A 26,317-nucleotide genomic window follows, 5' to 3' on the forward strand; every position below is an offset into this window, starting at 1 on the left:
CTGGCCCTTTTAAGGAAGCAAGCAAGGCAAAAGTCACACTAATCTGTCTCTCACCCGTGCATTCATCTTTTTCAAGCCATGAGCTCTCTCACTGTCCCTGCTCTTGGAGTTATTCCTGTGTGCTGACCCTCCGTGCCTCGAGTGGCTTCCAGAAGGCAATTAGACATGGGAGGTTGGAGCAATTATTTCTCAAACATTCTGTGCTTATGTCATGAACATCACAGGGAGGTTGGTGGGACATTGTAAATACCTGTTTAATGATGTAGAACATTAAAGACTTAAAGTATTGCCGCTTCACAGATCCAGGGTTCGATCCTGAACTCAGGTTACTATCTGTGTAATATGAGAGATTCCTCTAGGTTTCCTGGTTTCCTCCCACCTCCCAAAAAACGTCACAGTAGGTCGCTGTGTATAAATGTGTATACAGTCGAGGTCATAAGTTTACATATGCCTTGCAGAATCCGCGAAATGTTAACCATTAAAAAAAAAGCGGGATCATAAAAACTGCTTCTTTTTTAATTTAAAAAAAATATATATTTACATATAGTCCACAAGACACAATGATAACATAATACGCGTGATTATTAATACTGTGTGTCGTGTGACGTTACCTGGATGATCACCGACTTGTTTGTCCTGAGCGGTTAAACTGCCCACTGTTCTTCAGAAAAATTCAACAAGAAAGAATAGGGGGAAAATGCATTATATTTAATGTATACCTGTAAGGCTTAGTGCAGCACATATAATCTTCCCTTTCCTTTTATAAACATGAACAGTTTTAGGTGTTACTACCAAGTAAGCTGTACACACAGAAGAGAACATGAGAGTCTATAACCTCACATTAAGTTTCATGTAGTGTATGTGATGGTTTAGTGAACATGGTTCATAATTGATCCCATATCTACTGTTCTGCTCTTCTACTCACACAAAGACCTGCAATCTGAGAGTGTAACTATAACTACAAGCATGCTTTGTCTCTTCGCTGTAATCCTTTGATGTTCATGACTGTTTCTTTTCCCTAAAAGGACTAAGAGTATTCAATCTCTTATGAAAAAGACCCTTTTAAATCATCAGACTAATAAACAACTGACAGGCTCGCTTGACCGTACAGCCTGGTGAGTCACGGCCCGATCTTCCGTGCTGATAAGCCAAATTGACCCGACAAGTTTCAACTGCCAGCTTCATATCTGCTCCTCGGCCTACTGTTGCGTTTGGTCCGCCGCTGAGGAATAACTGTTATTGAGCTGTGATTGAGGCCTCCTGATCTCCTGATGTGCTGCAAAGTAAACAGGGCAGCTTTAGCTCATCTCGGCAGCTTTACACTCCATAAAAGGTCTTGCTGCACTCACCTTCATCTCATACTCTTTAGACTGTTGTTCTGGGAGAGCGAGCACTTCCACACAAGCCCATGAGCCAACCATGTCTTTGGAAAATAACATTCAGTCATTAGACACAGTATGTTTCTGGGAAAATCAGTAGGCATGGGATATGTTTTCATACACATATCATTAACGTTGTATTGATCCATTAGATATTCTGTGTGTTTTTTAATATCCATTACTAGGCTACGGATTTATGCACTGACCTTGAATTACCATTACATCCAGAGGTTTTTGAAATGGAGGCACACTGACCTCTTAAAATAAACAGAACTTTGGACGTAAGACATTAAATTGTTAAAAGTTGGTAGGTAAAAAAAAATGGTTTGTATATTATTTGTAACAATGAAAAAACAAGAACATTTGGTTTTGATGTTAATTTGCAGGCACTAATAGCTAACATTAAAGTTATATAAATATATATAACTGTTATTGATTAATACAAAGCAGTGTTTAAAGAAGAAAGAGACAAAGAGAGGGAGAGGGAGGGATGACCGGACGTGTAGTAAGAGTGGGCTGGGGAATATCGTCATGATGGCAGAGGAAGTCACTATAAATGTCTCCAAGAGGCTTTTGGCAGTGAGTTGTATAGACAGAGGGTGCTCGGAAAATTGAGAAAGCACCTTAAAAGGAGTAAGAGTGGGCTCTATAAACCAGAGAGTGCTCTTTGTGTGAAGGCCTACTTAGAACCCGAGTTTACAGACACGCTGATGCTTTGCGATGTCTTGACTATCATACTTCAATACAAATTTGAAACGAGTATCAGGACCGTAACTGTATTTTTTGGTAACACTGGATATTACAACCCCAATTCCAAAAAAGTTGGAACGCAGTGTAAAATGTAAATAAATGTAAATAAAAAACAGAATGCAATGATTTGCAAATCTCATAAACCCATATGATATTCACAATAGAACATAGAGAACATATTTAAAACAAAATGTAAACTGAGGAAATGTACAATTTTAAGAACAAAATAAGGTGATTTTGAATTTGATGGTGCAACGCATCTCTAAAAAGTTGGGACAGGAGCAACAAAAGGCTGGAAAAGTAAGTGTTAGTAAAAATAAACAGCTGGAGGTTAATTGGAAACAGGTCAGTAACATGATTGGGTATAAAAAGAGTATCTTTGAGAGTCTTTCAGAAATAAAGATGGGCTGAGGTTCACCAATCTGCGAAAAACTGCACCTAGAATTTGTGGAACAATTTCAGAATAATGTTCCTCAACATAAAATTGCGAAGGCTATGAATATCTCTTCATCTACAGTACATAATATCGTCAAAAGATTCTGAGAATTCTGGAGAAATCTCTGTGTGCAAGAGACAAGGGTGAAAATCAATATCGCATGCCTGTGATCTTCGGGCCCTCAGGCGGCACTGCATTAAAACCAGGCATGATTCTGTAATGGAAATCTGCATGGGCTCAGAAACACCTCCAGAACTCATTGTCTGAACACAGTACGCCGTGCCATCCACAAACGCTGGTTAAAGCTCTATCATGCAAAGAAGAAGCCGTATGTGAACATGACCCAGAAATGCCGCCGTCTTCTCTGGGCCAAAGCTCATTTAAAATGGACTGAGGCAAAGTGGAAAACTGTTCTGTGGTCAGACAAATCAAAATTTGTAATTATTTTTGGAAACCATGGACGCTGTGTTCTCTAAACTAAAGAGGACTAAAGAGGAGAGGGACCATCTGGCTTTTTATCAGCACTCAATTCAAAAGCCTGCATCTCTGATGGTATGGGGTGCATTAGTGCCTATGGAATGGGCATTTTGCACATCTGGAAAGATTTTGCACATCAATGCTGAAAGGTGTATATACAGGTTTTAGTGCAACATCTACTTCCATCTAAGATACTCTTTTTATACCCAATCATGTCACTGATCTGTTGCCAATTAACCTAATTAGTTGCAAAATGTTCTTCCAGCTGTTTCATTTTAGTAACACTTACTTTACCAGCCTTTTGTTGCCCAAATGATGGGGTATACGGTGTAAATATAGTGCAGATTTTCCTATGATTTAATATTTTAATATTTCACATGCTGCAAATAGAGTGGAAATGCAGTGTTACAGTGCAAAAACTTTTTGAAAGTACCTATTACACTGTACCAATACTATAATCAGTAATGCATCTATTTTTGGAAAGTCTTTCTGTCGATGGTTTAAAATATGTGTCTCTTGCTGTCTATTCCCAAACATGGAACTGCAATAAGAGGCTTTAAATAATTCATCCAGTGCCTGAGGTATATCAGAGACAGCTGACGTGGTAGACGGAGAGACCAGGCTACACCTAGCAAATGGACTTACTCTGGCAGAATTAGGTTTATTTCTGAAAGTTTGACGAGAACCTTGCCTCATAGTTTGCCTTGTGCTCCTGACTTTTGATTTGATTTATGGGTTGTGATGTTTAAACAACCAACACATCCAAAATCATGCTGCTCCATGGGAATTAATTACTGAATTGTTGTTATGCACACGACGCATTGGCAAACTCGTCTTTATGCAGATTTGACATATCCCACTTTTTAGAGCGGCATATATTTACTATACAAATGTTTAAATCAAGATTATTTAAAGAGAAAGAGAAATATTTGGTAACTAGTACAACGTAGAACCTGCCTTACTGGCAATATCCTCGGCCATAGAACAGGCACAACAACACACACTCTCATGACAATGATAACTTAAAGTATGAAGTCCACACACACCTTAAGCTCTGTTCAATCATTTACTCAAACCAGAAAAAAATTACACGAATGTTTCGGCTTTATAGTCATCATTATTGTGTAGCCATCATAGATCACACTAGCCTTTTTTAAAAGGCTGCAAGGCACCATGTGACATGCTTGACAAGATTTTATCTTAATTACTTAACAAGGTTGCGGAATACCATACACCCCCCCCCCCCCCCCCCCCCCCAGAGAACACATATAATTAAAACGTTTCATTCCAAACTATTCATCCCATTTTCACTATTGGCCTCCACAAGGTCAAGAATAGACGAGACTAATGTCTGGCTATAGGGGAAGAGCTTAAACAGAGTAGTGGTTTCCTTTATGGTAACTTTCCATTAAAACCTCAACTATCCAGTAGACTCTACTGACTGACAGGCTGTATAAAGGTTCTTTGTCACTTGGGTCAGAATTTTATAGTCTTTTTGTTCGGTATCTTTTCTCATACAAAATCAGCAATTTGTTCCATTTGTAAAAACTGCCTGTATGATGCTGGAGTAATGGACACCCAAGATTTAGAAATCATTTTCACATTCCCTTAGTCTTATCAGCTTCACCAAACTGTCCTCTGAGGTCCTCTTAGTCTAAGCATCATACGCTCCACCCGTGGACTGTCTGATGTTCATCTCATAGGTTATCAGACTTTTATCAGTCTGACAGGGAAACAAATTTTGAACACCATGACAAGCTTTGAACAGCTGGATAGCATCACTGGACTGAAGTAATTCCAGTGGTTCATAGTTTCAAGAACGTTCTAGGTAGGTGAAGATTGGTTCTCATTCTAGGATGCATCGATGCTAAACATGATATAAACATGACAAAAGTACATTGTACATTTAACAGGATTGTTACTGGTGTTTATACAGTTTTTGTATGGTTTCATTGGCTTAAAACAACTGGATATCATGAAGCATATAGAAGACAACCCATACGTCACATATTAGACCCAGAATATCTCTGCTATGCGCTCTGTTTGTATCCCAGAGAAGATCCAGAAGAGTTGAGTGAGAAGTACATTCGGTTCATTCAGATGTCAAGCAATACCTGTCTGATTTGCTGTGTCCTGCTGCACCTGTGATCTGTATCCTGTCATGGCTACGCTGTATACAGAGTATTTTATACCGCGTATATGAAGGTCGTATGCACTAAGCGCCTACTGCGAACACTGTCGTGTAAGTATTTGACATATTTGGTATTGCAGATCACGGATGTCATTGATTTCCTAAATGAAAAACTCTTCTCTAGTCTTAGGTGGCTGAACAAGTATATATTCCTACCATTTTGTTGGGAAAAAAGGGATATTTTTCTGGATTGCTTTGTACCTTGTTTGTAAAGACATGTTTAACTGATTTCTTACCAGGGGAATGCATGAACAACAGAGTAATGAATGAAGTCCAGAGTGAGAGGATAAATATCATTGACCAGGTCTGCATGTGAAAGCTCTCAACCAGATCCTCCATCCTTATCTCTCTCTGTGAAGGGAATGTGACAATGTTGTTGTTGTTAGGATGATGGAGAGGTGACTGCATGGCAGCATGGGAGATATCTTTATCTTTAACGGCTGCATTTACATATGAGTAGAGATAGGAGCTCCATGTGTGCCTGTGTGCTGTGGGTGGGGGGTGGGGGTTGGGGGTCGGTTTGGGGGTTATCACCAGAAAATATGTTTAAAGAAATCTGATAGTAGTTCTACTGAATGAATGGCAATAACTGTACCTGATCCTTTTCATATTCAGCTGAAGATTAACTGGCTCACCATTGCAGGTTTGACTGACTTTGGGTTGATATGGATGATCAGAAACGGACACTTTGACATCCACCACCTATTCCACTGGATAGATGCCTCTAAACTGGCCAAATATCCAGGAACAAACCCAGCCTATTAAATCAGCACCCTGAGTAAACACAAAATGCAGTTTTTAAATGATAATCATTTATTGAAGCAAAAAATTTATCCAATACCAACTGGGCCTGTGTGAAAATGTATTTGCCCTAATTCCCTAATTTGTTACTAATTCAACAAATCTATGAAACTGCATTGATAATGGGGTTCAGCTGGACTAGACACAACCAGGCCTGATTCCTGCTAGCCCTGTTCAATCAAATCTACACTTAAATAGAACTTTTTCAACAGAATGAAGTTGGCTAAAAGATCTTACTCAGTAACACACTATGCTAAAATTCCAGAAATGACGAGGAAGAAGGTGATCGAAATACATCAATCTCGGAAGGGTTACAAAGCTATTTCAAAGCTCTGGGACTCCAAAGAACCACAGTGAGAGCCGTTATCTCCAAATGGAAAAACTCTGCACAGTAGTGATTCTCAGAAGTGGCCGACCTTCCAAACTTCCTCTAAGAGCACAGCGATGACTCATCCAGCAAGTCTCAAAAGAGCCAAGGACAACATCAAAGGACCTACAGGCCTCTCTTACATGTTCATGACCCCACTATCAGAAAGACACTGGGCAAAAATGGCATCCATGGAAGAGTGGCGAGGTGAAAACCACTGCTAACCCAGAAGAACATTAAGTCTCGTCTGAATTTTGCCAAAACACACCTTGATGATCCTCAAACCTTTTGGAAGAATATTCTGTGGACTGATGAGTCAGAATTGGAAATATTTGGAAGACAGGAGTCCCATTACATCTGGCCTAAATCAAACATTGAATTCCACAAAAAGAACATCATACCTACGGTCAAGCATGGTGGTGGAGGTGTGATGGTGTGGGGATGCTTTGCTGTTCCAGGGCCTGGGCAACTTGCAATAATTGAGGGAAACACAAATTCTGCTCTCTACCAGAAAATCCTAAAGAAGAATGTCGGGTCTTCAGTCCCTAAGACTCAAGCCAACTGGATTATGCAGTAAGAGAATGATCCAAAGCGTAAGAGTAAATCCTAGTCCTAGAAGTAAGTGAAAGACTGATCTCCAGACATCAGAAGTGTTTGGTTGCAGTTAATGCTAAAGGTGGCACAACCAGATTTTAAATTTAAGGGGGCAATTACTTTTTCACATTGGTGATAAGTATTCGATAACTTTTTTTTTACTTTAATAAAAAATAAATAAATAAATAAATAATGCATTGTGTGTTTACTCAGGTTACCTTTGTTTTATTTTGTATTTAGATCTTCATTTGAAGATCGAAAACTATTTAGTATGAGATATACACAACAACAGAACAAATCAGGATAGGGCAAATACTTTTTCACAGCACAGTAGTTTGTGTTTGTCACGGCTTCCATCAATCACAGACCTGAGAATGTTCATCATATGAGGGCAGTATTGACCAGATTTTATAACACAGATTGTATGCCAAGGCAGAGAAGTATCAATTTCATTTAACATCTGTCGGTTTCCTGTGGTAGGTTCTATCTCTGAAGGATGGAGGAGCATAAGGTTTAGGCACAAAGTCTTTGCAGAATTCTTCTCAAGACTTCTACAGAGTCATTTTGGGACCTAAAGTAATACCAGCTATCCATGGTACCAATACTGTGGCACCTAGAAGATCTTTATAATGGCGGTGGTGGGCATCAGGGCAGGGTTCTAGCCAAGCTTCACCTGATTTTTCTCTAAGAAGTAATTGGCTAATTCAAGCAAAGAGAAATACATTATTGGCAGCCAGGAAGCTAGATCTGTGCGAGTGGCATCTCTGGTATGAGTTAACAAACCATGGACTGAAATGTTTTGTTTGATGCCCAATCCAACATCCAGTTAGAGAATCAATGGTTAACGACACTTCTTGGCAGATTATACCGGGACTCCCTTTCCAAGCTTCAGTTTGACATTCTTCCAGTCCATCTTCAGCTTATTGTTTACTCATAGATTATCAGTGGAGATAAGCTTTGGCCTTGGTTGAGTGGGCTGTAAATGAGCAACGCTGGTATTATACCTCAAACTAAGTATTTTCCTATATTTTCCGAATAAAGTAAATCAAAATAAATAATTAATATATATATATATATATATATATATATATAATTATTATTAATTGCAAACAGCTGAAAGTCTGTATTACATTGTATTTTACAACAATAACTATAGTATTAGCCTGTACAAAGCAGCATATTGGGCTCATTGCGGGCTGATTTTAAAAGCAAGCATGGCAACCCCATCAAACTGAACAAATCAACAATTAAAGAGTTTTTTCTTGGTGGTGAAAGAGGATGCTGCAGAAAGTGGCATATTTGAGATTTCCCTCAAATGCGCTGCAACTTCCACAATTTCAAGCAACCTAAGCAACAGTGGAGCCAGCCAACATTATGGTCTGGTGTTCTTACAAAGTCCTGGAAACCTTGTGGAATTCTTTCATCGGGACCAAGGCAGTCCTCCTCACTCCAACAGACATCCCTGAGGTCCATGTTCCCATGCCTTAATAGGGCAAAGGGCTTCTGTGTACAATTGTAATCCAGTATTCATATATACCCCTTTGGTGTTTGTAAACAAAAAGAGATGCGAGTACGACCTGGTTGCAAAAAGACCCGAGTAGCCTAATGCTGCTTGGTTATCATCTGACTGAAGAATCGATCAGCAATTTTAAAACATGTATTTCCAGTTATTAAGACAGGAAGTGCTATTCAGCTAAACTAACAATTTCAAACTCTAGAAGATCATTATGTCTTGGTGTCCTGTTAATAGCTAAATGATGTTAAGCAGTGGTCTAGCCTGTCTATAGAAACTCAGAGCATTTATACTAGAGAGAATTTGAAGGTAGTTAAGTCTCTTGGAGCATACAACTTTGTTGTTGGTCATATTTAAAACGTGTTTTTTTTTTTTTTTTTTTTTTTTTTTACAATTACATCATGACAATGAAAAGCCAAGATGCTGCCCAACCAGATGCCATTAACTCATTTCTAAGCTAAACAATGTTAGCTAGCTAAATGTGTCCATTATAGACAACTCATTAGGAAGAACATGACCTAGATAACTAGACTTAGCTTGTTAGTTGCTTTATATATATTTTAGGTGAGCTACAGCAATATAAATATTCTAGCAAGCTAAGTCTGTCGAATTCTTAGTTAGCAAGCCAACTTCACTGATATGATAATTAGCTATCCCTGTTTAAAATAAAATTGCAATGATAATAGAGCATTTAAATAAATCCAAGAGCAAATAGTAGTGCAAAAAAAAAAAAAAAAAAAAGTTTAGCCAATTCCATGTTTAGCCAAATTGTGAATTATTACGTTTTGGTCTTTCTTTTGGGACCCCTGCCGTTTGACTCTCAGCAATCGAGAGAATTATTCATGTAACAGACCTCAATGCTATATTAGTCTGAAATCAGGAAAAGGGGGGCTTGGTGATGAAGTGTAGAGGTGGAGGAGAGGAACAGCAATCATGCATTGTCTCTATGCTACAACACTCTTCCTATGGGGAAAAGAGCTCTTTCTGCTCCCTCATGTATTTATCACAATGTCCAAAATCAGAGCAATCTCTTGCTTTCCACTACTCCTGAAGACTTAAAATAGCATCACAATGTGCTTGAGGTTAACAGCGAAGAAAGATTAACCAGTGACCCTTAAAAACAGCATTATAATACAGTTGACCAAATATGGAGAATCACACATGAATGAACAGCAGAGTTCAGGACACCTCTTCGACCATATGTCCAGCTCCTACTTTTTTGACGTTTGATTAAGATGGATCGTATTTTACCTCAGCCAAGCATGCAAAAGGAGGATTAGGAGTAAAGACACAGCAAGTCTATTTTTAGTTAGAAAGCATGAAACGGCAGCAGGTCAATGATTACAAAGGAGCCAAATATTTCCAGAGCCTCCCTTTGGCGTGCCCTGCCTTTCCCTGATTATGTTCTCACACAAAGTCAGGAAGCTGGCTACTGTTTGTTGCTGAAAACATAAACTCTCCCCATATACTTACAAAGTGCGTAACCTGGAATCCGGCCTCGTGCTCTCACATTGTCAGTGTCCATATTACCTCATGTATAACAAGCTAATACAATTCAGAGGTTTGCTAATTATACAGAGATGTCTGGTGTATCGCCGCTGGTGCTTTGTATCTCAACGCATCCAGACACATTTACAAGTCACACCCTCGTCCTCTCTTCTGGCATGTAATGATACTACTGTTTAATTGGCGGGACTGTAGTTATTCAGTACTGTCAGGTCAGTGCGCACATATGTAAATTAATGTAGAGAAAACAGTACCTGCACCCGAGGGAGGAGGAAATAGGCTCTGTGCAGAGGATTCCCTGTTTCTACAATACATATTTTTATTTTCTTGTCCAGATCTTCTTACAACTAGAAGAAAAGTATACACACCAAGAGTTGTTTATGATCAGGGGAAAGGGGAAACCGTGTAATGGCAGGAAATGGAATGTTTCTGAGGGAGGGCCTGGGTTTCCTCCCACGTCTTAACTGCATAGAATAGACTGTGAACTCTTTTGGGATTTCTAAAAGCCTTTCCTTTAGACCTTATCCTCCTCTAAGGAGTATAGTGGCTATGAGAGGGGAAAAAACACCACAGCTGTATAATTTCTTAGTTAATTTGTGCAAATGGTATTGAGTACTTATATTTTTTTATTTGCATGTTAATATGCAAAGATGACTTTGAAATCATTAAAAATATCTAAAATTAATTGACGTTTTATATAATGTAATATAAAACAAATATTCAATTATTGTCTTCTTCTTCTTCTCCTTCTTCTTCTTCTTCTTCTTCTTCTTATTATTATTATTATTTGTGCTGATGTATTTTTTAATAATTGTTCAAATTAATTGTATTTATTACCAAAATTAATATTCTTAATTGCCATTGCTATTAATCCCACATCCATGTAATTTTTTGTACATTTTAATTACTTGCATTTTATATTATACTAATAATAAAATACATGTTTAATGAGTATTTTAATTATTATTATCTTCTAATCCTTATTTTTATTTTATTACTATTACTAGTAGTAGTATTGGTGCTGTTGCTTTTTTGTCAAAATAATTCTATTTATTAAGATCTTTAACATTATTGAACACTATTAATACCAGATGGGTGTTTAATTCCTGTATTTCTTTATTATTTTTTTTACATTTTGATTTTAGGTTACACAAAATAATACATTACATATAAAAATACATTTCGATTTCTTCATTCTTTTTAAGGTAGGCTATTTTCCTTAAGGAAATTACTTCGCAAATCATCCTGAATTCATGACATTATTCAGGCTTCATGGCTTCAAGGTCATTTGAGAGTTTGCATGCTGTAGAATCAGTAATCACACACAATCACAACCCAATGTATACTTTAGGATGGGTCATGTGGAAAGGCTGTGAGAGTTTAAAGAACACAAAGGTTCATTGTCTGTATATGACTCAGGTTCTCAACTCTGGTCCTGCACATTTGAGTGTTTTCGCTTGCTCTAACACACCTGCTTCTGAACTGTGGAAGTGTTGTTTATTAGCTGATGGGTTGAATGAAGTGTGTTAGAGCAGGGCTAGGGTTAGAAAAACTAGAATGTGTAGGACAGGGGGTTCTCCAGGACCTGGAGCAGAATCCTGTGGTCTAACTGGGTTATAAATCTGGGACTTTAGTATTATAAAGGCGTATGTGGGTTTAGAAGGAATGGGTTTGTTGACAGTGGAGTAGCTGGCTGCTTTATGTTCCAGGACACCCTTGTGTCTGTACTACTTTCTGGATATCCCTTTTAGTCATGTTGTCATAGCTAGTCTTGCCGAAGTGGCTGCTTGCACTCTGCATGCAAAGAACATTGTCCTTAACCATTATGTGATAATTAGCGCACATAATAATCTCTCTCTCTCTCTCTGTTGAGCTACACATGATACTCCTGGGGCGTACGGTGGCTTAGTGGTTAGCACGTTCTCACACACCTCCAGGGTCTGGGGTTCGAGTCCCGCCGTGGCCCTGTGCGTGTGGAGTTTGCATGTTCTCCCCGTGCTGCGGGGGTTTCCTCCGGGTACTCCAGTTTCCTCCCCCAGTCCAAAGACATGCACGGTAGGTGTTTGATTGGTGTTTCCAAAGTGTCCGTAGTGTATGAATGTGTATGTGAATGCGATGGATCGGCACCCTGTCCAGGGTGTACCCGTGCCCGATGCTCCCTGGGATAGGCTCCTGGTTCCCCGTGACCCTGAAAAAGAGTAAACGGTAGAAGATGGATGGATGATACTCCTGAGATACCAGTGATCTTGACCCCTCCTGCTCTCCGGACCTGCCTGATCCATCCTGATGTCCTGTTCTGGTTGGAGTTCTCATCAATTGTAATTCAAACGATGCTGCTGAGGATGGCCTCACATGATGCAGCCTAACGATCGGTGAGAATACTGAGGATGGTACCACTTAAAAATCCTAAAGATGGCTTTGGAGGTAATGAATACCCTGGCTACGTTGCACTATCTGACCATGTAGGAAACCGTTATAGAAGGGAATTATTCACAACCGCATCTGGTTCCTCTCAAGGTTTCTTCCTCTTGTTGTCTCAGGGAGTTTTTCCTTTCCACCGTCGCCTCTGGCTCGCTCATTAGACGTTGCACCTTTAAAAATGTTACATTCATATCCTTAAGTGATATATTTCTGTAAATCTGTCAAAAGTGCTATACAAATCAAACTGAATTGAAATGGATAGGCTGTGACATAGAACCTTATGGATTACTAATTACAATGGAGAAATAAATATGAAGAGAAATAAATATAACGACGGGATCCTTCCTATAACGGAAGGAGGCAATAAAATGGACGTTGTTAAAGAAGAAGAAGGAGGAAAAGAAAAGTAAGAGAGAAACTTTGGGTAGTAGTAGTAGTAGTAGTAGTAGTGCACCGACAGGTCCGCCCTCTGTGAGGGGCTGATGCAGGCAGTGGGCCGGGCCTGGGGCCAGCTGAAGTCCATCTGCAGCTCTTCACTTCTCCTCCACCTTTAATATGATTGATCAGCGAATGGAAAGGCAGAGGAGCAACACGAGCGCGGAGAGATCTTCACCTTTTAAATTGAACCTCTCTTCCATTTCTCTCCTGATTGAATTTAAACTCATACGAGCTTGATGTGAGCAAGGCAGGGGGGGAAACTACTACCACCACCACCACCACCACCAACAACAACAACAACAACAACAACAACAACAATCACTTCTTTTTCCCTTTTCTCACCCTCACAGTGCACTTCTCCACTACATCACCTTTAAATTTTTTGTTGTTGGTTTTTTTTTGTATGTGTGTTTTAATTTTCTGGTACCTCCTTGGATACTTTGGCTTACAGCACGGCTTCACCTGGGCACGTCTTTTCCTGAAGTCTCACCAAAACGACACCAAGATTTTCTTCTGCCAACTTTAACGCACGTCAGGGCAAAAAAAAAAAAAAAAAAAAAAAAGAGAGAGAGAAAAAAAATCCACCGACAGGGAAAACACACGGTTGTTTTTTCTCTATCGCGTAAAGAAGCGTTAAAGTTACACAATGAGTCTCAAATCAGATTCTGAGCCGAGCAACAGTGTATCATTAGAGGAGGAGGTAAGGGAAAAACGCTACTCTTTAAAGTGTGTGTGTTTCTGCGGGACGGCGCTGATTAAGAACTTTTTCCTTCATTTATTTTTTTTAATTTATTTTTAATTATTTTTTTGCACGTAGTTTTAATATAAAACCTCATTTAACATCTTTCTACGATTCATTTAGAGTTGTAAGACGTTTCCCCCGTGTTTTGTTGCTTCCTAATTTTATTAAAATGTCGAAATCTCAGCGTCTAGTGTCCAGGGTTTTGGCTCTTGAACGCAGCACAGGTGTGTGAGAGTATTCATAGTGGCTGTTTTTGTTGTTCAGAATGGTTTGTTTGTATTTGCTTGAGGAATGCGAGGCTCTTTTTTTTTTCCTAATGAAAGGGTTTTTATTGTTCACTGTGTACTTGGTGGATGATTAATCTCCAGTTGGACTGTTTTGTTTGTTTCGACTCTTTTTTTCACTTAACTTCTTTCTGTTGAATTAGCTCTGTGTGTCATGGGGAATAGTGTTAAACACTGTAAGTGTTGAATTAAGTGAACACGGCATGAGGAAGGGGGGAAACTTTTATTAGCCTATATTAGATTATACACTCTCGGAGAAAAACAAACTCCTCGTCATCCTCGGAAGGACATCTTTTTTGTAGCTTTTACTCTGTAGTTATCTTTCACCTGGAAAGGAGGATGTTGTGTAGTATTAATCTCAAAGTTAATTAAAGTTTCAGGAGTGGTCCTTAAGGTCCATTAAATCATTTTTAAAGGTATTCTACATGACTGAAGATACACAGTACCTTTTGAGGGAGTCACCCCAATGACAAGATTATGCTTGGTTTCACTTTTATTAAAATACAATGTTCTGAAACATTATTATTATTATTATTATTATTATTATTATTATTATTATTGGAAAGCATTTCCTGATAGTTTTAGTTTAAAAAAAATAAAAAATCAGCTTCCTTAGCTAACCTTTTGGCTCTTTGGTGGACTATCTACTACTTGGCAAGTACTCTATTATGTGAAAATAAATGAACTAAAGGTGCTGTTTCAGATAGTGTGGATAAGCCTGTATGAACACCGTTAAGGTGAACGTCTGTTAGGTCTTCTAACAAAAGGTGTTTGACGTTTAAAATATTAATTGAAAGCCAAGCTGGAAAGAACACCTCTTTACACTGAAACCTTGTCCGGTCGTCTTCCCGTCACCTCTGGCCCCTTCACTGGAGGGATTTCCTGCTGCTTGTCTGCTCAGTTTAGTTGTCCCATTATTTTGCAGGCGACCAAAAGCCACCAGTCCGTCTCCAGGGTTCCTGTCTGTATGTTTAAACCTGTGGATCAAAGCATACCGCAGATCCAAAAGATATTCACCGTGTTGTGCGGCATTTTATAATAGTCCACAATTCAATTTGTCCTGGATTAATAGTTTGACAGTAGTCTGTCTAGCTCGGGTAAAGTTCAGCTGTTTTGAGATGGTCCGTCAGCATGGTTCTGGGTATACATGAGCCTCGGTTTCAGTGGAGTTTCATAGGGTTCCTTGTATGTGGTGAGGATACTGTGGTGCTGGGTCTGTGCGTTCCTTGTGGCACATTTGAAGTTTGGTTAAAATCAGGCCAGGTGCTACATGCTCTCATCCAACTCTCACAAGTGTGTATTCTGGTTGTAGCTACAACAGGAAGTTTGTTTGTTGTTTGGAAAAGTAGATTTTGTCTTGTCAAAACAGATTCCTAGCACATTTTGTTCTTTCAGGTTCATTCATCAGGTTTTTCACTACTGCAGTAGTTTCTTTTTTTTTTTGTCATTGTCACAAAACATAGTGCTGAAGTTTTACAGAGGATTCAATTAGAAAAAGGTCATAAAAACTTGACGTACCTTTAACATTCGTGCCCAGTGTTTGTCGGGTCAATCACGCAGACTCGCTGCGAGACTATCCTCGGCTTGGTCCAGGTCATGGTGACCCCTTGAATGAAGGAAACGATGACTTCTTTCCAGTGGGCTCGGTATTTGTGGAAATGATGCATGTAGGAATATGAAGCTTGGTTTGAGGTGGCTCAGATTTGAACGGCAGATGCGTTGCTGTGTTTGTGTAATCCTTTTAATAGGCTGTTACCAAGAAGGTTTTTGTTCTTTATATAAATTCCCACTTGGGACGCTCTCCCATCAATCTCTTTTGTAAAGCTAACGGTATTACGTAGGATGGATTCGTCAACACGAATTTATTTTTTCTCCCCAAGACGAGATTAAGAAAGAAACTATACACTTGTATTTTATTCTTTAAATGTCTGGCACAAGACTGGGCCATGATTCCTGTTTTATGTATTATTTTCCACAAATGTGTATAAATCAACTCCTTTATTTATTTATTTATTTCGGGGTGCTCAGTAAATTTCCCCCCGAGCCCCTTTTATAGCCTTTCCAATCACTGTTTCTCTGTATCCACCAGTATCATTTGCTTCATCTGATTCATTTTGTAGTGCAATTAGACTTTTCTGCCTTCCACTGCATTGACGCAGGATTTCTTTTTCATTCCCCATAGAGAGATTCTTGCATCCACAAAACACTTTCCACGCTCAGTACGCTCACTCACACTTGGTAGCCGTGCACACACTTAATGTCTTCACTTAACTAACACAGTTTCTCATGATTTTTGTGTACAGTCAATCTTAAAATACAGAACAAATGCTGCAGAAAATGGAGAGAGTTTCAGAGACAATAGGAAGGGAAAAGTTTCAAGCGGGCAGGACTAAAGGTAGTTTGCAACTTGATTTAATACACGGTATAATTGATCTCTTTCAGGTACTCTTACTGTTCCAACGAAAAGACTTTTTCACAGTGAAAGCACACGTTCATGAGTCTTACTAGCCCGTTGCATATTCACACTAGTTTGGCGTAATGGATTCTTTTTATTTTTATTATTTCTTTTTATTTTTGTTCTGTAGTTACTGAGGCATTTTCATTCCCTAGGTACGAACACTTTTTGTCAGTGGTCTGCCGGTAGACATCAAGCCACGGGAGTTGTACCTGCTGTTCAGGCCATTCAAGGTATTCATAACAACAGAGCGCTCCAAAGTAACGCGCTGTCCTTGTCTGGAATTTTTCATGATTGTGTATATTTTAATCTATCAGCTATGTGACTGTATATTTATGTATGTAATTAAGCTACTTATGGTCTAATTATATTCTGTAAAAAGCCTTGTTTATCCACAAATATAATTATTTCTGATTTTTTCTTTTTTACAGGGATATGAAGGGTCACTTATAAAACTAACCTCAAAGCAGGTAATATTTATGAATTGCACTTGTTCTTTACCCATAATTTTCCAGGCATGTCTTGTGCATGTTGTGGGAAATACAGTTACTACGGTTAATGTGTGGGGTTTTTTTCTTTGTCATAAAACAACTTTGTGACCACTACAGATATTAACTGGAAGGAAGCTATGTGGTTAATCCATCCATCTCTCTCTCTCTCTCTCTCTCTCTCTCTCTCTCTCTCTCTCTCTCTCTCTCTCTCTCTCTCTCTCTCTCTCTCTCTCTCTCTCAGCCTGTTGGCTTTGTTACCTTTGACAGCAGGTCCGGGGCCGAAGCAGCAAAAAACGCATTAAACGTAAGTAACCATTCAGCCGTCTGTAAGTAAATGTCTGTGGCAGCGAGTACTCTGAATTATTGATCAGCTCCCCTCCTTGTGCACCACATCTCGCATCTGAAAAGTTTGACTCGATGACTCTCATGCCTAAATAACTTTGACTCGCTCTCGGTCCCTAAAACTGGAAAGTTCCATGACGTCACTGGGTTGTTGGCTTAGTTTTTAAAAGCCCTCGGTACTGTCAAAATACAGCAGATGTCTGATGTATTTGTTAAGCTGGTCCACTTCAGGCTTGGGGGGGGGGGGAGGGTACCGAGTCTCTGATGCCTCATAACCTAATCGTTGCAGTGGTGCAAAGCAAACTGATCTACGTATATGCTACTTTAACGAATATCAGGGACTGCTCTAATGTTCTGCTTCTTGTCTATAAATTATGAACGAAGATGGTCATGGTCTGAACTTCACTGCTTTTGACTTCTCAGCTCTTCCATTCACAGACGGTTCATTAGCGTAATCCAGGATCACATTTACTCAGAAATGACCCTCAAGCCTTTTTGGTCTGCTACACTGTCCTGTCTTTTTATTTATGTATTTATTTATTTATTTATTTATTTTTATAAGGGGATACGCTTTGACCCAGAGAACCCCCAGACACTGCGTCTGGAGTTTGCTAAGGCGAACACCAAGATGGCGAAGAGTAAGCTGATGGGCACGCCAAACCCCTCAAGCCTGCACCCCGCTCTTGGGGCTCACTTTATTGCACGTGATCCATGTGAGTGTTACTTTGGCTTTTAACACACAAACACGTGCACGTTTTGTTTTGTTTTTTTGTTTTTTTGTGTCATCATCCTGCCGGTGCTTCCGTCACCAGTGTATGATGATCATGGTTCAGACTAGTCTTCCTACACTGATGTAGGATCTGCCTAAGTAACAGGCTAGTTAAAAAATTTGTAGTACAGATCAATCTGAATTGACTTGATGCGAGTAAAATGATTATGAAAAGTAGAGATGGCAATAATTCAATACCAGGTATCGGGCTGATAAACAAAACATAGTGGCTCTAACCAGATACAACATATTGGATCCTATAACAGACGGCAAGTTGGATTAGGAAAATAATCTTATTTTTGGAACTGGGAATGTTTACATATACAGAGACTTGACTGGTTTTTCCTTTAGTTAGGATTGTTTTTTATTAATATTTGTACTTTATTATTGTTACAATTTAAGTAGTTTTTGTGAAGGATTTTGTAAAATAAAATAAGCTCAAGTTTTTAAAGAAAACAGTATTCGGTATCGGTTGATACTCAAGGCTTCAGTGCTCGAGGTATCGGTGTCAGAAAAGACATCAACACTGTCTATGATCTCGTGTCTAGGGAGTTATTGTGTGTAAAAAACATAATTTGCACTCCAGACTCACTCACGTTTTTAACAAGTGAAGATCCTCTATGCCTGTTATGCCAAAGTCTAATATCTTCATATATGGAGGGAATATAGGGAGGCGTATCTTGCACACTTTGAGCCTGCTGTTCTTAACATGTTTGCTATCTTATTTTTGCAGATGACCTGACTGGCGCAGCACTGATCCCAGCATCCCCAGAGGCGTGGACACCGTATCCACTCTACACCACTGAGCTAACCCCTGGCCTGCCCCACGCAGCCTTCACCTACCCTGCAGCCGCTGCAGCCGCCGCTGCCCTGCACGCCCAGGTGAGGGAGCAACCGGTGTGTTCCTGTTCCTTTCCTTTCAAACACACGCTGTACGGATGAGCCTGTAACCCCTGCTGCTCGTTTTGTTTTTACCTACAGGATGCAGGTCTTTTTACACTCTATTTCTTACTAAACGCGTGCGTCAGTGTCTGAGGAATGAATAACCGAGCGAGTGAGCAGACCTGGTTTAGAGAGGGGTTTTTTGGGCTGCTCTTGAAGTTTATTCCATTTGAGTGAGGAATTGGTAATCTCCAAGTCATCCACTATGCAGATCAATGTAATTGATCCTGGTCACTGTTTTCAGTGTCCTCGGTCTGGAAAGGAGTAACAAACCTGCTTTCCCAATATGTCTCAAAAAAAATTCCTCCATTTGTCAGTGTTGCTAAGGAATCACAACAGAGAAAATCTGTTTTTAATTGCGTCTCAGCTCGGATTATGTGTTGGTTGTTGAGTGAATCTGTGGCCAGTGGAGGCTGGTTAAACGTTAGCCAAAAAGGCATGTGTTTGGATTTTACAAGCTACTAAAACAGTGCAGAGAGAGACTGTGATGACTTTTGTTCTATATCATGGGTCGGTATACGTACATGACAATTTAAGATTCAAGTAAAGTCAAGGAATATTTCCGGAAAATTCTCGTAAACAACTTATTTTCCATTTTAAAGGTCATGTCAGTTATCGTGTGTATTCTTTAACGATCAACTTATTAAAATGGTATTAAAGCCAAGAACAGGTTACAGATTTGCGCTTAAGATTTTGTGGGGTTTCTTGTTAGGCTCTTTTTAATATTTAATGCTGTTCACTTCCATGCGAAATTGAATGTGACCGGTCTAGCAGATTCATTCATTCTTGACGGATCAGGCTTATTGATTAAACGGGCAAATAGTGCCTTCTGTTCCCATGACAACAAGGCAACCTAAACGTAAGGTCACAACTGAAGTGTTTGACCAAGCTCTTGAAAATGACATCTTGTCACAAATCTCACTTAAAACCTGGCTGGGCCATCATTCTTACGTTTAAAAACCTACAAATCTACCTTCTTTTTTTTTTTTTTTTTTTTCCATTTCAGTATATTTCTTTCACCTAAGGAGAAATGATTGCTGTAAATGGAGGTTTGGTTATTTCACCAGTGTTTGGACACAGTGAGTGGTTTGGTGTGTGAGTGCTGTTGATGTCCTGTGTGTAAAGTGGATTGTTAGTTGGTCCTTTAATCTGTGGCCAAAATCACATGCGCAAGTGAAAGCTAGACATTAAACAGTCATAAACTCTGACTTATGAAAAGCACAGCTACAGTTGCACTCAAAATGATTCACCCTCCATTGCACATCAGGTTTATTGTCAAAATGTTCAGATTTTCAGCTGTTTGCGATGAACAAATCAAACAAAAGCAGTTGAAATAGTTCAACACAATGAATGCTTCAAGTTGTTTCCCCAAGTTCAACTGAAAATGCAACTTATAATGATTTCTCCAGTCTCAAAATTATTCACCCCCCTGAATAGAATCCCTCACGACAGCACAAATACGCAAAACAAGTGTTGTCTAAAGCACATCTGATGCAACTAATCAAGGGCTTCATTAGTTGCACCAGGTGTGTTTCAGCTGGAACACATGACATACCTGAACTGGCTAGGGGTAGAAAATTATTGAAATACCTGTACGGGGCAGAAAAAAGAAGCTATCAACGACTGCAACCGGATTTCTGAGAAGGTAGGTTGTTAAAAACCCTCGAGTGACTGTAAAAGACCTGAAGCAAGACTTGGTGTAAAAGACACTGAGGTTTCAGTGAGTACAGTAAGGCGCGTACTAAACACAGAAGGTTTCTATGCTAGAACTCCAACACGTTCACCCCTACTCACCCAAAAGCACAAGAAAAGTCGACTAAAAATCATATAAATAAGCCACAGAAGTTTTGGGACTCTTTTCTGTGGAGCGACGAAACAAAACGGACATTTTGGCACGATGAATCAGCGGTGTGTCTGGAGGAAGAAGAATGAAGAAAGAACACTCTGTCCACAGTCGAGCATGGTGGAGGCTAGGTGTTGCTCTGGGGCTGCTTTGCATCCTCTGGCACTGGAAACCTGCAGCGTGTGGAAGGCGAGATGGATTCATTGAAGTATCAGGAAATCCTAGGAGAGAACGTCATGCCGTCTGTGAGGAAGCTGAAGCTTGGGCGTCATTGAACGTTCCATCAGGACCATGATCTCAAGCATACCTCAAATTCCACCAAGGCTTGGTTGCAGAAGAAGTCCTGGAAGATTCTACAGATCCATCAGTCACCTGACTTCAACCCCATAGAAAATCTCTGGTGGGATTTGAAGAAGGTGGTTGCAGCACACAAAACCAAGAATATTACTGACCTGGAGGCCGTTGCTCATGAGGAATGGGATAAGATTCCTCAGGAATGCTGCCAGAAGCTCTGCATCTCATTTGCAGCAGGTCATAACAGCAAAATGGTGCTCTACTAAGTACTAAAAATGCTTGCTATGAAGGGGAAGAATAATTTTAAATATATATATTTTTTATTATTCAGTTGAATTTGGGGAAACAACTTGAAGCATTTGTTGTGTTGAATTAACTTCAGTCGCTTTCGTTTGATGTGTTCGTTGCAAACAGCTGAAAGTCTGTACATTTTGACAATAAACCTGATTTGCAATGGGGGTTGAATAATTTTGATTGCAACTGTATAATGATCCAAAGTCCAAACTTTCATTGCAAGATCAAATCATTTTCAGGATCAAGAGTGTTTTGGAAGTTCACTGAACACAATCTTGTTTGGAATCCGTTACTGATGCATTTTTAAGGATTTAACGGTTGAATACTTTTCAACAGAGTGTGTGAATTTGTGTGAATGATGCAGTATTTACCACTTGCGGTTGTAGTCTTTAACACCGCTACAGCTGAGTGACTGCACTGTTGTAGAATTCAGATGGTGCTCCGTTGTCTGGTTAATTTTTGGTGTGTTTTTATCAAGCCGTGTGCTGGAAAATGCAGCATGCTTGCCCTTGGTGAGGATCAGTCACACGCTTGATACCAGACCACAAGACAGCTGGTGAATCTAGTGAAAGATTGTTGCAGATGGACTCATAGGGATACGTGATACATCACGATACATAGTTAATAAAAAAAATGCAGTTCAGTGATTTTGTTTAATTAATGCCTGCAAAATACATTTTTTCCATTTTAAAATCCAATACAAAACTTTACCATTAAATCAGCTCAGAATTTGTCATTGTTAAACAAATAAAATAGTAAGAAACTAAAGGATAAGATGTCACAGTACCCACAATATCTCAAGCATATTCTGACAATCTTGACATCATGATAAATTATATCATCGTATTCCTCAGCCCTACACCACATTACTAGCTACATGTCCATCCAAGTTGCAAATTTAAACTGGAATATTACATAAAACATTTGCGAATAAAGCACTGTTTCCATCCCATGTGTTCAAGAAAATAAAATGGTCACTTCCTGGGAAATGGGGAAACTTTTTTACTTTTCTGAGCCAATTATCCAATCACATGATGATATTATTATTATTATTATTATTATTATTATTTTATTTTATTTTATTTTTTTTTAATGTTTCCTCCAGCTTATGTGCGTGTCGTCTTATGGGATATAAAAATGGTCCGCCTCAGTTGAGCACACGAGTATTTTAATGCGCATTTTGGAGATTTCATTCGCATCTGGTGTTTCCATGCAGCGTTTTTATTTTTATTATTCTATTATTTTTGTTTTTTTTAATGTGATTATCCCATATATAAATGTGGATGGAAACATGGCTTCCGTGTTGGAGTTACTTTTGAGTAAAGCAAAATATAGTGCATGATTAGAGCTGACACACTTGCGATAATTGACCAGAACCTGCAGGATGGTGTAGAGAACTAAGTAAATTTAGGATTGGAGTAATGCTGCGTTCGATTGGCCTCGGTAGTGATGTCACTTTCAACCTTCGTGCATTCGAACGTGGCGGTGAAAAATGTTACTCTTTTTTTTTTATTTATTTATTTTTTTGGGGGAACACGCTAGCCAGCTAACAGTGACTATGTTTACACGGACAGCAGTAATCTAATTATTGACCTTTATTCTGAATAAGACAATATTGTGATTAAAGGTGTTTACATGAGTCGCTTTTAGAATATTCCTTTCATGTTCCTGTTTTACATGTGTTAGAACATAGAGCGATTAACGTCACACGTCATTACGTCCCCGTGCCACGCCGTCCGACGTTCCCTCCAGAATTTCCAGTATCGACATACAGCTCGTCTTCGTTATGGTACCGTATACAGTTCTGTGAGTTTAATTTTTAATTTTACGAACGCTTCAAGTGCAGTTAATTATTCATTATGCTGTACGTGCAAATAAACGACTGCTTGAAGCCGTGGGCTGCGTCCCAAACCGCGTACTTGCCTACTGTATAGTAGCTCAAATACATGTATCTTGCCTACTATATAGCAGGTAAGTACGCGGTTTGGGACGCAGCCGTGCTCTCGTTTGCCGTCAAACGGTTGAGCACTACCGTGTGTGTACGTGTCCGGTCACAAAATGTGGTGAAAACTCCGACACGATGTTAATAGCGTGATTAAGGTGTGTACATGTCTGTAACGCACTTCAATAATGCGACTAAAACAGGAAAACTCCACGCGTCTTAATTCCATTTGTGTTTACTTCGAGTATGACTTTAATCGGATTAAGGTCATCAATAATCGCCGTTTACATGCTAGTTTCTTAATCAGAGTATCGTCTTAATCGGGATAATATCGGATTATCGTTGTCCGTGTAAACGTACTGATGAGTGATGTGTAATTCTCCGCCTTAAAACTGTTCAGTCAGTGTTGGAGTTAAGGAAAACGTCTGCTTGCTGATTTTGTTCTAAAGAAAATAATCTGTATATACAGAAACTCATTTAAAAGCAATAAATTCTGTGATCAGCCATGTTGATTTGATGTCACAAAGTCTTTATTGTGAAGAATTCTTCTCGCACGTTAGCTTTCTTCAAGCCACAATTAAAGGAGTAATGTACAGAACATTGTGTGCTTACAACAGGGACGGGGGTTTGTGTTTTCGACTGAGATTTTCTGTGCTCTAATCTGCTGTTCTGCTTCACAGATGCGCTGGTACCCTTCGCCCTCTGACACTTCACAGCCCGGATGGAAATCCCGCCAATTCTGTTAAACGTGTAATAGTAAGTATCTTTAAATCTGCTGAGCTTCGGCTTTACCGTGTAACCGTGTGAACGTGGACTTGTTTTTGTGTGTCTGTTGGTTCACGACACTGTTCTGTTTGTACAGGTGCTGCTCAGTACAGGTTCCTCCCTCCATCCCTCCGTCCCTCTCAGTAAGGTGTACTGAGCTCAACATCTAATTCAGTCAGGTATATTTAACACAAAAAAAAAAGTGTATAAATGACTTTACGATTCTGGAGAATACTCTTCTCTGAAGGACCCTGAGCATTAAAAACAGGATGTTGTCTACAGCTGAGGCCTCATGGGTTAATGGTACAGTCTCCACTTTTCAAACCCGCATGTGACGAGCCAATCATGTGCAAGTTGAAATTTTCTAGCTGCTCTCTGTTTGGTGTGTGTGTGTGTGTGTGTGTGTGTGTGTGTTTCGGGGAAAGGGGATAATCATTATGCATGTTGAAGTAGAGTATACGGCATGAAACGTAGAATGCGAAGTTGTCGTCTGTTATTTTGTTTTATTTTTTCCCTCCTCTTGTTGAAATTTGGTCAAGCCCTTTAGCTTTCTTGTTTCTGTGAAGATCTTGTATTTGACATGTATGATGTTACTCGCAAGGTAGACGTCTACATCTTGTTACTATCAAGTCTCCTTGGTTTTTGTGTGATAAATGAATTCCACATGCACTGGGTTAGTTTTTTTTTTTCTTTCTTTCTTTCTTTCGTTTTTCCGTCTTCTCTATTCTCTATGATCGTGACTGTAAAATCGTCCATGATGGACGAATCCTTCTGAGACGCTTCTCCTCGAGACCTCAAATCCATCGCCCCTGCTCTGGTATCTGTGCGTGTTTAGAGTATATTTGAACAACAACAAAAAAAAAGTACAAGTATTTTTGTACATTTGTGTAATAATGGATATTTATGCATTTTTTTGTGAAATTAAATGAGTATATCTGTATAAGATGTTAAGTCTACCCTTCTGTTTTGATGATATTTTGTCTCTTGTTTAAAGTAGATAAGTGCAATTTATTTGTGTGTGTGTGTGTGTGTGTGTGTGTGTGTGTGTGTGTGTGTGTGAGTGTGATGCTGAGTACCCAGAGTATAAGGAATGAAATGGTCTGCTAACATGAAATGTTAAAATGGAAATAGTTTTTTTTTTTGTTTTGTTTTGTTTTATTTTTGTTTTGTTTTTTCCAGAATGTGAAACTGGATAATAAACAGCTTGATCTGAGATCGTTCTGGATTTCTTTCCGAAGTAGAAATTGACTGTGTTCCTCATAAGGTCAAACACAAAGCCAGAAATACATAGTGTAAAAAAAAAAAAAAAGATCTTGTGCAATCTCCATTTTAGGTCACTCTGTGCTCACTCGTATAATTTGAGACTTTTCTGACGTCTCCCTCGACTTCCTTTTTGGGCATTGTTCTTAGACTAGCTCATTTTAATCTTCACCTTATCTCTCATAGTTGGAGTACAGCTTATCCTCTCGTAAACTCAAGCTGTTAGTTTTCTTCATACAGATTCCATAAAGACTGAGTCAGGAAGGCACTTGACAGTCATGAAACATGTTCAAATGCACTACGCAAGCAGGAAAGCTCGATTTGTAGGAATGCTCCAGGATTGATCGCAGGACAGAGTAAGCCGAGAGATCTCTCAAAACAGCTGGGCTGAGCACACCGGAGCCCAGACTTTATACACGGCCTAAAACATGTCAGACAGAGCAATTCTACATGTATGTGTTATACAGTGCCCTCAATTAATATTGGCACCCTTGGTAAATATGAACAAAAAAGGCTGTGGAAAAATGGTCTTTATTGTTTAACCTTTCACTCTTGTTTATATATTTTTAAAAAAATCACAAATACTCTTTCATGGATATCAAACAATTGCAAACACAATACAGGTTTATCAAAAAAAAATATTTTGTTAAATATAGGTGTGCAACAATTATTGGCACCCCTATGTATTCACATGAGAAATATATTTGAAGCATATTCACATTGATATTTTACACTTTTTAGTACATCTGGGTGACTAGGAACAGGAAATTATTCAACCATGACTTCCTGTTTCACAGGGGTATAAATATGAGGTAACACGCAGGCCAAATTCCCTTAGTCATTCATAACAATGGGTAAGACCAAGGAATATAGCTGTGATGTAAAAGGTTGTTGAGTTTCACAAAATGGGGTGTATCTATAAGGAAATGGCACAAGCATTGAAAATGCCCAGTTCCACCATCAGGGCAATAATTAAGAAGTTCCAGTCCACTGGAAATGTTATGAATCAACCTTGAATTGG

At 39.2% G+C, this 26,317-nt stretch overlaps 1 protein-coding gene and 1 long non-coding RNA gene across 3 annotated transcripts; one reads left to right on the forward strand and one right to left on the reverse strand.

Moving 5' to 3' along the window:
* Positions 1–188: 188 nt before the first annotated feature.
* Positions 189–15,111, reverse strand: LOC128634919 (uncharacterized). The gene is made up of 4 exons (XR_008397846.1): positions 14,715–15,111; positions 10,269–12,202; positions 1,350–1,423; positions 189–1,276 (listed from the first exon to the last, which is right to left on the reverse strand). It is a non-coding gene; the product is annotated as an uncharacterized LOC128634919 (long non-coding RNA).
* Positions 12,929–25,249, forward strand: rbpms2a (RNA binding protein, mRNA processing factor 2a). Of its 2 annotated transcripts, none has more exons than XM_017485842.3 (8): positions 12,929–13,573; positions 16,510–16,587; positions 16,786–16,824; positions 17,087–17,149; positions 17,750–17,900; positions 18,690–18,853; positions 23,952–24,027; positions 24,134–25,249. In XM_017485842.3, the coding sequence occupies exons 1-7, from the start codon at positions 13,520–13,522 to the stop codon at positions 24,015–24,017; spliced, it is 615 nt and encodes a 204-aa protein (XP_017341331.1). In that variant the 5' UTR covers positions 12,929–13,519; the 3' UTR covers positions 24,018–24,027; positions 24,134–25,249. The 2 variants fall into 2 exon arrangements, with proteins under 2 accessions (XP_017341331.1, XP_017341332.1); XM_017485843.3 differs by having other exon boundaries at positions 12,933–13,573; positions 18,690–18,838.
* The last annotated feature ends 1,068 nt before the right edge of the window (positions 25,250–26,317 follow it).

This window comes from Ictalurus punctatus, chromosome 14 (assembly GCF_001660625.3).
Source record: "Ictalurus punctatus breed USDA103 chromosome 14, Coco_2.0, whole genome shotgun sequence".
In the NCBI taxonomy this organism is placed as follows: Eukaryota; Metazoa; Chordata; class Actinopteri; order Siluriformes; family Ictaluridae; genus Ictalurus; species Ictalurus punctatus.